Source organism: Mesoplodon bidens (assembly GCF_964165515.1).
Source record: "Mesoplodon bidens genome assembly, chromosome: 3".
NCBI classification, from domain to species: Eukaryota; Metazoa; Chordata; class Mammalia; order Artiodactyla; family Ziphiidae; genus Mesoplodon; species Mesoplodon bidens.
Genome location: NC_138178.1, coordinates 66,267,084 through 66,280,364, shown reverse-complemented (window position 1 = coordinate 66,280,364; position 13,281 = coordinate 66,267,084). Strand labels below are relative to the sequence as shown.

Genomic DNA, 13,281 nt, shown 5'->3' with positions numbered 1-13,281 from the left:
CCAGCAATAATGCCAATACAGTATCCTAGTTATTTCTGGCTCAGAGCTCAGGACTGGAACCCCTTCTTCTCCCAGTCCCAGTTCATAGTGGTACCTCTAGTGCCAGGGCCAGGAATCCCCATAAATACAACACTTTACACGCAGAGGTATTTTCCTGGGAGGATGGATCATAGCTTTTATTAGATTCTCAGAGGGGTCTGTGACCCCTTGAAAGGCCATATAGCATGATACGATATCTCAGAAGTAAATGAAAATAAAAACTTTTAAAATGTTCCCCATTCAGTGGACTTACTACCTCCCAGTGTTGTTCTGAATTTTGTTATCTAAAGGACCAGTAGACAAGGGACCATTTGTAGATCATGAAGTAGGATACATTTAGGCACCAGAGAAGGCTAGGTACCTCCAGTCAAGACCAGTGCAAAAGGAAAATACAGAGCCCCTTGTTGGAAAATTATTAGCAGAGAATTAAACCAAGCACAAGGCCCTTCTAAGCCAGGACCCCTATGCAACTACAGGTTGCACACCCATGAAACTGGTCCTGCCTCTAGGACATACCACTAAACACACTATTAATTACCTGCCAATTATGTTATATTCCTTTGCACTGCCATGCAGTCCTCCATCCATTTTGGGAGCATCTAGAATATGCCAGGGATTGTGTTAAGTGCTATGGATTCCAGATAGGAGCATACATTCATAACATTGGGTGTCTATTACATAAAAGGCCTTGTTCCAGGTTCTGGGACTATGGCTCTGCATAAGACATTCATGTTGGGCAGAAACAATAAATAAACAGGAAAAATATCAGATAGTGACAGGTGATGAGAAAGAAATTAACATAGGATGATGTGATACAGGGTGACTAGGTGGCCATTTATTTTTTAAACATCTTTATTGGAGTATAATTGCTTTACAATGGTGTGTTAGTTTCTGCTTTATAACAAAGTGAATCAGTTATACATATACATATGTCCCCATATCTCCTCCCTCTTGCCTCTCCCTCCCACCTTCCCTATCCCCAACCCCCTAGGTGGTCACAGAGCACCAAGCTGATCTCCCTGTGCTATGTGGCTTCTTCCCACTAGCTATCTATTTTACATTTGGTAGTGTATATATGTCCATGCCTAGGTGGCTATTTTAGATTAGGTGGTCAGGGAGGCCCTTTCTGAGATGACATTTGAACTAAGACTTTACTGAAAATAGGCCAGCCCTGCCTCCATGGGAGGTGGAGAGAGTTATCTTAAGCTTGGGCAATGACAAAAGCTCAAGGCTGGAAAGAGGGAGAGAAAATGAATGCCAGAGTGAACAGAGGTAGTGGGTAAGGGGAAGGATGAAATTGCGAGAGGTGGGAGGGAGCAGCCGGCAGAGACCAAATTATCATTTTTTGGTAAAAGGATTGTTTGAGAGCAAAGGAGTGAGCAGAGTCCGGCGAGAAGGTCCTGGCAGGAACTCAGGCTAAAGTGGTGGCTAGGTGACTAGAATGAGAATAGCGGAGATGAAGCTAGGTGGGCCGATACGGGTCCCAAATTCTCCCCGCAGCCCGCAGTTTCCCACCAGGGAGGGCCCGGGGCTCGGTCAGGTGAATGGGTGGCCCGCTCGTAGCCTCGCGGAGCACCGCCCCCAGGGGCCGGCGCGCGTCCGCTGCCCCGCCGACGTGGCCGGCGCAGTAGGCCGCGCACGTGTCTGGTCCAGGGCTGAGGGACAGGGGCGCGCGGGGGTCTCAGGCGCCTGGCGATCAGAGGCCGGGGCGCCAGCTGGCTCGAGCCTGGAGTCCGCGGGCTAGAGCAGAGCAGGTGGGCCGGACGGAAGCGGTCTGGGTCACGGCGAGGAGGGGGTGGCCTGGCGGGCGCGCGCGCTAGCCGCGTGCACGCGCCGGGGCGGGGAGGGATGGGGGAGGGATGGGGGCGGGGTGGGGGCAGCCCTTTCCCAGGCAGTAGCGGGGGCAGCCGTTTCCCAAGGCGGTAGCGGGGGTGGTGTCGCTGTTGCCCTTTTAAGCCGCGGGGCAGCCGCCGCCTGCCGGTGGAGTGAGTTACAAAGGGAGCAGCCGCCCAGGCCGCCACACAGCCCCTCGCCATTTTCCAGCCCCGACCGACGCGGGCCGCGGCGGCGGGGAGAGGCGGAGCCGCGAGAGCGCGGCCCGGGCCGGCCCCGCGGGGCGGTCGCGGCCGTGACGGCGGCTCCGGGCCCGGCTCCCCTTCCGCACCCCTCCCGCCGGAGATGAGGGGAAGATGTCCGTGTCAGGGCTCAAGGCCGAGCTGAAGTTCCTGGCGTCCATCTTCGACAAGAACCACGAGAGATTCCGCATCGTCAGTTGGAAGCTGGACGAGCTGCATTGCCAGTTCCTGGTGCCGCCACCGGCGCCGCCGGGCAGCCCTCACTCCCCGCCGCCGCCGCTCACACTCCACTGCAATATCACGGTGAGGCGCCCGGCCGCAGCCCCGCAGGGCCGGGCCGGGGAGGAAAGGGGCGCCCAGAGTCCCCGGACAAAGGGGAGCTTGCCCCGGAGAGGCCCCTCGGACCCCCGGGCGGGGCGGGCCCGCCCCTTTCCCCGGAGAAGGGCCCGGCCCAGCCCCGCCGGGACTGCGCGCGGCTCGGGTGGGAGGAGGCGGTATGCTCGTTTCTCCGGCTCTTCCCGCCGGCCTGGGTTTGGGACTCCTGGTCCCTCTCGGCCCCCGTCGCCGCGCCCTGAGGTGGGAGACCGCTGCCGGCCGAGCCCTCGCTGGGTCGCCATGGCCGCCCACAGCCAGGGGCCTGCCCCCGGGGCCGCGGTGCGGTGGGTCGGCTGTTGTTTGAGCCCCGGAGGGGCAGGCGAAGGGCCCTCAAGTTTGAGCGCGTCCTTTTCCAGTCAGATTTCGCTGGTTCCGCGTATTCCCCCAATTATATTTTAAGTTTGTGCTTAAGGAAGAACTAACATTGAAAACTGCCGCATTTGAGGAAAAAAAGTTTAGAATGCAGCCTCTGGCACTGTTTGAATTATCCCCTTACTGCTGGCCTGGCTCCGCGCTAACACGTTACCGAAGGCGCATTGGACCTTGGATGCGGCAGGTGTTCTGGGAGTGTGTTTGTGCAGCCCCTCCTGTGGGTAAGCCGTTCAGATTAGGAGCTGGCGAAAGGAGATACGTGCCCAAGTCTGCTGCCCAGTAGGATTGTTTTATGTCAAAAAGCCGAGATGGCCCTTTAAAGCTCACTCTTTAACTTCATCTGAAAGCTCGTCAGAAAACGCGTAAAAAAAATTGAAATGTTAAATAAGTTTCTTCATAAAAGTGTATGATGAGGCTGTTCGTTGTGAAATTGACTTAGGGTATTTGTCCAAACTGCGGAATATGCCTCTTATAACAGGAGTTAAGGTTTCACGTTACTCTGTAAATATGGCTAAAACCGAGCCTGGCGTCTTTAAACTCCCTTTTGTTAAGTTAGTAGGTACTTAAGTGCCTAGCCTGCAGCGTACCTGGTGCTCCAGAGTCTGTAAAAGACTTGAAGTTATGATAATTAACATTAAAGTAGTTTTCAGAATACTGGGGAGCAGGTGTATCTTTCAGAAAAAAAAGTTCAGTAAAGAGCTGTACTCAGGTGTTCTGTTCTAGGCGCTGGTTTTGCACAACTGGGTAGCGCAGTCCCTGCTTTCAGAACTCAGTCTTCTTGGGGGAAGAGTTTTACGCAGCGAAGTGTGACCAAGTTCTGTGGTATCATCATGAAGGCCAAAGAGAGCAATTAACTTTGACTTTGGTGGTGGTGGGGTCGCTTCAGAGAAGGCCTTGAGGAGAGGCTGATTGTGGAGTTGGGCTTTCACAGGTGAGTAGAATTTTGGAAGGGAGCGAAAGGGCATTTCAGGCAGAGGAAACTCCATCCAAAAAAGACAGCAAAGCTTGAGAAAACGTGGATTGATTAGGAGTAGAGAAGTTATAATGAGACTCGAGAAGCTCAGGATGTAGGCTGGTGAAGGTGAAGATTTTCCAAGAATGGAAAACAGGAAGTAGTAGTGAGCATGAAGTAGGTGATAAAGAGACTGGCTAGTCTGAATGGTGATTATTCTGGTACAGGTTCAGGTATGGCCAGGGAAAAGTAGGGCTGGTTTCAATGATAGAGTGAACTTGTAGGCTTGTGGGGGAGCTGCTGAGTTAGTCAGGTAAATGGGAAGATGTTTTTGCCATCCAGGACTAGGAGTGGTTCTCTACAGTGGGTGGCATTAGGAAAAGTGTGTGGTTTTGGTAATCCCAGTGGGGGTGGGATGGTGGTGTTGCTGTGCTGTGCTGGCATTTAGTGGCAGGGGTACAGGGATGCCAGATGTCTTGTAATGTTCAGGCAGTCTGCCACGACAGAGAATTATCCCGCTTCAGATGCCAGCAGTGCCCTATTGAGAACCATATTGGAGGCTGATGGAGTCAGCTGCACAGAAAGATACTGAGTGATGACCTGGATTAGGAAGTGGAACAAGACGTGAATTAGAGGCACCTGGCAAAAGGAGGCTCTGGTGGGGACTAGTATAATGGTACCACTAATACAAACTATTCAAATTGAGATGTTAGTGAATTATGACACATTATCAGAACATAATTATCATGGTAGATGCTCAGTGTATACGAACGTGTGTTAACATTATTATGGAGAAACATCAAACATATAAAAAGTTGAATAGTGTGGAGAACCTCCACGTACCCAGCCTCAACAGTGATAAACTTTTGGCCAATCTTATTTCATCTATATGCCACCTCGGATTATTTTGAAGCAGATTCCAGACATATCACTTCATCTGTAAATATTTCGGTGTGTATCTCTAAAAGATAAAGACTCTTTAAGCATGGCTGAGTGTTTAGATAAAATCAACATGGTTTGCTCTTGTTGATGCCATTTTCTTAGAGGGGAAGGAGCAAGGAAAAAATGGGGCTGGATTTCATATGTCAGGTCTGTGTTTGATTTGCTATTCTCTAAAAAGTTTTAGCTCTTAAAAAATAATAATTTTGATCTATCTTTTAAAAAACCTTTCCTCTTATTTCCTCTTATTCCCAGATATTTATTGAACTCTTCTACATGCCAGGCCTTGTCTTCTCCATGCTTATCAAGAAGCATCCTTAGGCAGTTTCTGTAATGTTTGAGTGAATGGTACCTCAGTAGTTGTTTCCTTATACACCTGCATGTCAATTTCTGAGTAGTCCTCTAAAGATACTGTGCCCCCTTTTTCTTTCAGGCTTCTGCATCAGCAGTTTTTCCCATGTGGAATGTGCCCCTTACCTTACCCCAGTCTGTCTTGACATGTCTGACTATCCCCAGGGCTCTTCTAGTCATAAGCTGTTTATGCTGATATCTATTTCCTTTCCTGTCTTCTATAGTCCTTAACTGTTTACTGCTTTGGTTATGTTTTCTTAATATTCTATTATAATAGTTGTGGATTTTTTTAAAGTCTTTTTTATGGTGGCAGGGGGGAATATTCTATAGTTATATTTTTCATCTTCCACTCACTAAATGCTCAGTAAATATTTGTACTATTGATGATATGGCCACCATTTTAGCTATATTCTGTTGGAACAAAAATCTTAACTACCATGTAAGTTAACTGCCAAGAGTTTGTCAAAAGGGCAGAGAAAACATCAAGAAAGTGTCATGGGTAGTGCATAAATATTTAAAAGGCCACTTAGGGTTCGATAGGAAATCTGCAATTTGACTTCACATGAAAGCGTTTTAAGAAGTAAACAAAACAAAACAAAAAACAAACCAAAAAAACAAGGCATAGATGTGTTACTCTTCAGGCCAAGGGAATGAAGCTAAATTTTTTTTCTGTTTTATAAATTTGTCCTAATCTTGTCCTATGAAATGGAAAGAGTGCTATGTTCAACTTCAAGGAGTCTTTTTTTTACTTGTTTTCTGTGAACTCATGATATGAAATTTTGTCATGCAAACTTAGAAGTATTGTCTTTCCATTTTCAGTAAATAGATCTAATTGCCAGTCAGTGCTAACTTCCAGTTGTTATGATCACACCTAAAAGCAAAGCAGCTCGTTTTAATAACTTGTGCAGCCTTATTGGGAGCTAGTGTAGGACTTTGTTTTAGTCCTTTTGAAATATTTAGCATAACTTGGCAACTCCATTACTCCTTTTATGGACTTCTTGGCATTTGGGAACTCTTGGTAGGGAATCGCTGTTTTAGAGTGAGAAATCCCCCCCAGGAAGTAAATTAGCTGGTAAACAAATAAAACCTCATAGTACTTTATTATTTGTGTAGCATAAATCATTACTCTTTCTGCCTGAGTGGCTATTTGCCAGGCTATTTGTGGTGGAACATTTTTTTAATTAAATTTCTATTCATCATTGCCAAAAAGGTTACCCCCCTCCCCACCCTAATAGCAAGATACTAAATTAAAAACGTTAGAGCTGGGAGTTTAGGAGACGGAAAAAAATTTAGTCTTTAGTCATTGGGACCTTAAGCAAATTACTACTTTCACTGTATTTTTCTATAGAATAGATAATACTTTTTGCCCCACATGAGAGCATATATAGGAAAGCTCTTTAACAGTGATAATGATCTCTACAAATATAAAAGTGATGGTGTCATTAGCGGCTGAATAACACCTTTGGAAATGCTTTTTTAATAGCTTTTCATGGGAAATAAACCAGTGCTGTTAATTTCTTCATTTTTCTTGTTTCTAGTCTTTACATTGATAAAAGTAGCCCAGAGAAGGTTATACAAAGGAAATAACAAAACTTGACTAAAGAGCCCAAGACCTTTTCTTTGGTCTACTCTCCTGGGACAGATTACTTTTCCAAATTGAACTCCTGGAGAATCTTTTGGAAGTATCACAGCTGTCATGTTAAGCACCTCAGTGGTACTTTCAGTCCAGAGGAATCATTGTTTCCATTCATTTGACCAATTTATAATATAGAGTCAAATTCCTAGTTGGCATCTCTCTTCCCTCATCTCCATTTTTATGCCCTTCCTTGAAAGGAACAGATACATGAAGAGAGGAGACTTAGATTTCCATTTTGTGAATGGTGTATCCTTTAGTAACTTGTTTTTTTCGTTGTTGTTGTTGTTAAACTTCCTTAGGCCTGGAAAAGGATAGTATTAGATAAATGTCAGTTAGTTGAGGGGTGGGGAATTGAATTTGAATAGTCCCTACCAAATAAAGCATTACTGGAGAGCCAGAGTGGTGAAGCAGAGGTCCCTTTTTCCAAGGCCATTGTAATAGTGTTCTGTGTTCTCTTCTGAAAGATCATTCTGAAAGACAAAGCAGACTCAGAACCAAGGAAACCAGTGGTTTCTGCAGATTAGGTGGTTTGAAATCTCTTCAGCACTTTTGTTTTCTCTGCCTCAGTGCCTTTAGAATGATGTTTTGATTAGCTGTAATTTGCTATTCAAACAAACACTTAGGAATTTTTTTCAGATCACAGAGGTATATATGCATTTTTCTTTTACCAAATGTTAGTGTTTTTACTCTGCTTCTCTGGGCTCTGGTCATGTTAGATACTTAGTTGTATGTTGTTTACTTGTAAAATGATTATCAGGGAGCAATCTCTTTTTCTTTCTTCTTTTTTTTTGAGTAGCTTTTTTTATGTTGTCAGGTCATTTAGAATTTTATTAAGCTACCATATGGTAATTCTGTCAGTTTATTTCATTCTCCATCCCACATTTATTGAACAGCAAAGTGTGAAAATAGAGTGTCCCATAGCTGTTCTCCAGAAGAATTAAAACTGTTATACCTTTGAACCTTCAACAAGAAGTATGTGTATCAATTTTCAAAAAAAGTTAGGATACAGCCATCTCCAAGGATTTCATGTCATTTGGAAAAATGCCAGAAACTGAGCATTCTGGCAGGCAGTTTTGCTGGCTGGTGCTTGATATAGAGCCACACATCGGTCTCTTAGTGGATTTATGTGGAAAAATAGGTAAAGAAAGCTATTTCTGAACAAGACAAACTCCTTAGGCAATGACAAGCAAAGAGGTTGCTTTGATTAACCTTGATCGTTATGTTGCCTTAGATTAGGACAGCACAACATTTTATGGTGGCAGTGGCCGTGGTGGTGAACTTCTTTGAAATTTGTCCACTTATGGTAACCTTTATGTGGTGGTGGTCACAGACAACTTCATCCTTCAAGCCTTAAAATCACTATAAAACTAGTAGTAGAATTGAGGAAAAACAGGGTCCCTGAGTAATTAGATGCTTAGATAATTGTCTAAAATTTTCATATCTGGCGAGAAAGAGAGGTGTTAGAAGCACTCAAACATTTAATGTAAGGAAAGCTGCTTGAACTTACACTGGGATTTTAGAGCACCATCTGTTGTTTAAAAATTGTATATCATGGGTCATTTTAAAGAGAAATAGTAAGGAAACTATCTTTTCAAGATAGATACAAAGCTTAGTTGTTAACCTTGTAAAAATTGAAAAGCTTGAGGTATGTGAGAGGTTGAAAGCATTAATGCTTAGTTTTAAATATTGGTGATAATTTTAGAGGCCTTTCAAAGTATGTAGATTGTCTTCTAAATATTACACTGAACAAGCCTTGACCGTGATGTGAAATTTGGGCTGAAGATTCAGTTTCCAGAGGTGGTGGTAGTGGATATTTTATAATGTGGAAAATAAGACATTTAAGAAGTCTAAAAACCAGATAAGCAAAACTAGAAAAGAAAAAAAAAACACCTGTAATTCTACCACTCAGAAGACACCACTGTCAAAATTATGGTACATATCTTGTCATCTGGTCATCTTTTTTCTCTTACGTTTATGTAGATTCCCTCTTCCTTTTAAAAAAAATCAGGTTATTTTGTTACCTGATTTTTCACTCAGTAATATTGTAGACCTTTGTCATAAACTTACTCCTACAATGTCTTCAATTATCATGTGCTGTTCTGTTATATGACTATAGCATTGAGTCATTCGTGTCTCCTACTATCGGTGGTTTCTGTTTTCTTCTATTTTAAGTAATGCTTTGAACATTAATAGCTAGAGCTAAATCCTTGTGCATATAGGTAATATCCTTTGAAATTTTCCTAGAAGTGATAGCTTTCTGTTCTTGTTGATGAATTGGTTTTTGGAGATGATGTAACAAATTATATTGTATGGGAACTTTTTTTTTTTTTCTTCCAGGTAGCAGCTTTTATTTATCAGACTGGTAAAAATGTTAGCAGGTGTGAAGTGAAATGGGCATTCTCACAGTCATGGCACAAAGTATAGTATAAATATCTATGACCCTCTAGAAAACAGTTTGGTTTCTTTTAACCCTCTCTATTTTGGCAAGATATATGCTGGCTACCCCTGTTGGCCAACATTGTCCTTGTGATGCTGGATCTCCAAGAAAGACGGCTCTAGTCCCAGAGAAGACCCTGATTTGCCTGGTTTAGCTCATCTGACAGCTAACCACTGGGAGTAGGATAGGCTGGTAGAGACCTGTGATCAGGTTTTGGGTCAAGGGAGGGAGGTAGGAAGATGGGAAGGAGATAGGAAAACTAACCTCAGTAGAACCACATTAATATAGAATGATAAAAGGATGTTTCTTCCAAGGAAGAAATTCTGGGAGTGAGGAGGAAAAAGGTTGGGGGATAGGGGGCAGGCAGCAGTTATCAAGGTTTTTGGAGTCAAGACTCTTTTACACTATTAAAAATATATTGAGGTCCCAAGGAGCTTTTGTTTATGTAGGTTATCTATCAATATTTATTATTAGAAATTAAAACAAATATTTAAAATATTCATTAAGATAAACTCATTACATGTTAATATAAATGTTTTTGTGGAAAATGACCTTATGTTCTAAACCAAAACGTTTTAATGAGAATAGTGGCACAATTTTACATTTTTTTTTTTTTTTTTTGCGGTACGTGGGCCTCTCACTGTTGTGGCCTCTCCCGTTGTGGAGCACAGGCTCCCGATGCGCAGGCTCAGCGGCCATGGCTCACGGGCCCAGCCGCTCCGTGGCATGTGGGATCTTCCTGGACCGGGGCACAAACCCGTGTCCCCTGCATCGGCAGACGGACTCAACCACTGCGCCACCAGGGAACCCCCACAATTTTATATTTTTTGAGGTGAATCTCTTTGATGTCTGGTCTGTCATTTGCTTCTGCATTCAATCTGTGGTGATATGTTGTTCTGATTGAAGTAATAGGAAGAAAATCCAGCCTCACACAGATACTTGATTGGAAAAAGGAATATTGTAACAGCTATTTTAGATAGTTGTAGATATTCTTTTTGGATACTCTACCCAAACTTGTTTTTTTCTTGAACTTTGAATGGATCTTTTACCCATGATATTATGACATCATGCATTGGTCTTTGGAAAATATTGGTTCACTGAAATCTTCTAAATGTTGATACATTCCGTTAAGTGACATGAAAACATTATATTCATTAATATCACCATCAACCTCATCAGAATACTTTTAGGAAGCTGTCAGGCTCACAGTGGTGGATACAGGTTTTGCAAAATTCTAATTTTTGCTTGAAAGCTTGAATTTTATCATTGGCCATAAATACTGTCCTGTGTTTTCCTTGAAATGACAGGCTCTCTTCATTCTTTTTGGAGAAAACATCTATCAAAAATCCAAGTTGGAATAACCATTGTTTGTCAGTCATTCTTTCAAGTGAAAATTGTGTCCTGTGAAAGTGGTTAGTTCAGCTCACAACTGTCATACAAGTGCTTTTTCTCATGTGTTCTGTTGGAGTGCTCATGTGTGCTTCACATTTCATCACTTGCAATATTAAAAAGACATAAGGATTGAGATTTAGTAAAATAACTGCCTCATCACAGACATTCATAAGTGAAATACCTTTTTTTCCTTTTAAACACCTTGAATGACTGGTGGTGAATACCATGTCTTCAAGTATAGTTTGGTGTCACTGCCTTTATCTGTGCTAAGGTACCAGCAGTTAGTTTTACCCACCATTATGTCTGCACCATTGGTACAGATGTCAATGTAAAAAAGTCGATTAACATCTTAGTATTCTTGTAGAAATAGTTTGGACCTAGGAGTCCAAGGGCCCCACTTGAGAACTGTTAACATAGTTGCTTAGACCTAGTATATATCCTGTCTTCTTTTGTACAGGATTAGAACAATATGGCATAGGTAGTAACTGATCTCAGTATTTCTTTTCTTTTTCTCTCTTTTTTTTTTTTTTTTTTGCAATTCTCATAATATGGTTTTGAGGGGTTTTAGTTCAGAGCAACAATTCATATATTTTCTTTTGCTTATGCAGAAGTTTAACCTACATAATGAAGCTGAGAATTTAGTACTTTTTTTTTCTTTTAAGGCTAAAGAAAATATAAATCTAAAACAATAAAAATGCTTTAGATGGTGTGTTTCCAAACTAGGCTGAAGAATTTAAAGAAAATGTAATAAGTAATTCTCTTTAAGAATAGGATTAATTTGGAAGACAGTCTGTTTACCTTTTAGCCTTAAAGAGGTTTGGGACACAGTAAGAGTTTGAGGAATGAGAATACAAAAATAAACCATTATTGAATGGATATAATGATGTCCTACTTCAATACAGTTTTTCTTTCTTTAAACAACATTTTGTAAAATGCTTTAAAAATAATCAGTTTCTGTGGCTCCAACTGTATTATAATTGAGATTATAGTTCTCAAAGCAGTGCTTCTTTAAACTGTTTCTGCAAAATTGTTGTTTATGACTAGAACCTAACTGTAGCTAATACTAATAATAATGGCTTTTCCCTAATATATAATAGAAAACAGTACAAATGAACAGAGTAAATGTCTGTTAATAGGTGGAAACATGTCATGCTTAGTTCATTAACTTTTAAAATCAACACATGTAATTGTGCTTTTAAAAATATATATGTAGTAATAGCATTTCTTGGTAATAGTTTGTGTGATGGAATAAAATATTGGAATTTTATGGTGTTTGAATTAGCTACATATTGCTCTGCAGCAAGTTTAGCAGCCTAAAACAAAATTACCTCACGGTTTCTACGGGTCAAGAACCTGTGCATGACTTACTTGGGTTCCCTGGCTCAGGGTCTCTGACGAGGCAGTCATGGTGTTGGCTGATGCTGCAGTCAACTCAAGGCTGGACAGGGAGAGGCGCTGCCTCCAGCTCATTCATGCAGTTGTTGGTAGGATTCATCTCCTCAGGCTGTTGGTCTGAGGACCTCAGATTCTAGCTGGCTGTTGGTCAGAGGCCTCTCTCAATCCCTTGCCAAGTGGATTTGGGCCTCTCCTTAAGGAGCTGCTTCCATCGGGGGAGCAATTGAAAGAGCAGGGGAGGGTGAGCAAGACAGAACTTCTCTTTTTGTAACATAATTTTAGAGGTGACATCCATTACTTTTATTGTATTCTGTTTGTTAGAAGTGAGTCTTCAGGCCTAGGGGAGGGAATTACATTGTACAAGGGTGTGACTACCAGGAGGTTAAGATTATTGGGGCCATTTTAGAGGCAGCCTATTACAGTGTTCAAGAACATCATTGACCTCGATGAGCTGGAGCACACAGACAGTAGCTGTACTAGGAGAATGCCTGTCTCAGAGCCCAACTCCCGTGGCTAGTGAGCACTGAATGTAGCCCTAAGACAGCTATGTTGCTGTTTGTTCTGCCTTTCTAACACCTTGCTGTATTTAAGAAGTAATCTTAACCTCATTTAAGAAATTTGTCCTTTAGAAGCTACAGTCTTTCTTGCAATCTAAGAAGGGATGGAAAATTATTAGGAAAAAGGCAAAATTAAATGGGATTGATTTTTAGGGGCCAATTTTCTATTGGAGAGAAATCTCAAAGTAGCTTCTGTAATTACACTACTCAGAAGGCAAGTAGTATAGTGAGTAGAATGATTTAAAAAATCATTTTAAACATTTGTAAGGATTTAAAAACTTGTGCCTAGATATGTATTCCTTTGCTTTATTTAAAAAAATTCAGAGTTAGATCTCATCTAGATAAATCTTAGAAATGTAGTTTTATTATATTAAAAGGCAAAAAGTATGGTTTAACTCTGTAGACTACTTCAAGGTTGGGGTTTTTTAGTTTTTGCTTTTAATTTGTTTTTGCTTTTTGAGGGATTTATTGTGATTCCAGATTTTAAAGCCCTTAAACATTAAAACTGGTGAATCCAGGCCATGATAGACCTTTCTTTGTAAAGAAAGGAAGCCTGGCTTCCTTGGTACTTGCATACTTTTGATGAAATATAACTTTTGCAGTGTATTCTCTTCTGTTTGTTTTAAATCATACTGCTTACTGGGTAAAGTCCTTTTTTTTTTTAAGACTAATAAATTATGTAACATGGAACAGGAAAGATTAAACTGTAAAACTTAATTTTTGTTTTAAAAAATCCATTAAAAATTTTGTTTCTCCACACA

General features: G+C 41.8%; 1 protein-coding gene across 1 annotated transcript in view; it reads left to right on the top strand.

Moving 5' to 3' along the window:
- Nucleotides 1-1,941: 1,941 nt before the first annotated feature.
- The window catches only part of UBE2Q2 (ubiquitin conjugating enzyme E2 Q2), a 69,553-nt gene continuing 58,213 nt past the window's right edge, over nt 1,942-13,281 (top strand). The window contains exon 1 of the mRNA XM_081230157.1: nt 1,942-2,417. Within this exon, the coding sequence (XP_081086283.1) occupies nt 2,229-2,417 (189 nt within the window). The 5' untranslated portion in view covers nt 1,942-2,228. The remainder of the gene's footprint in view (nt 2,418-13,281) is intronic.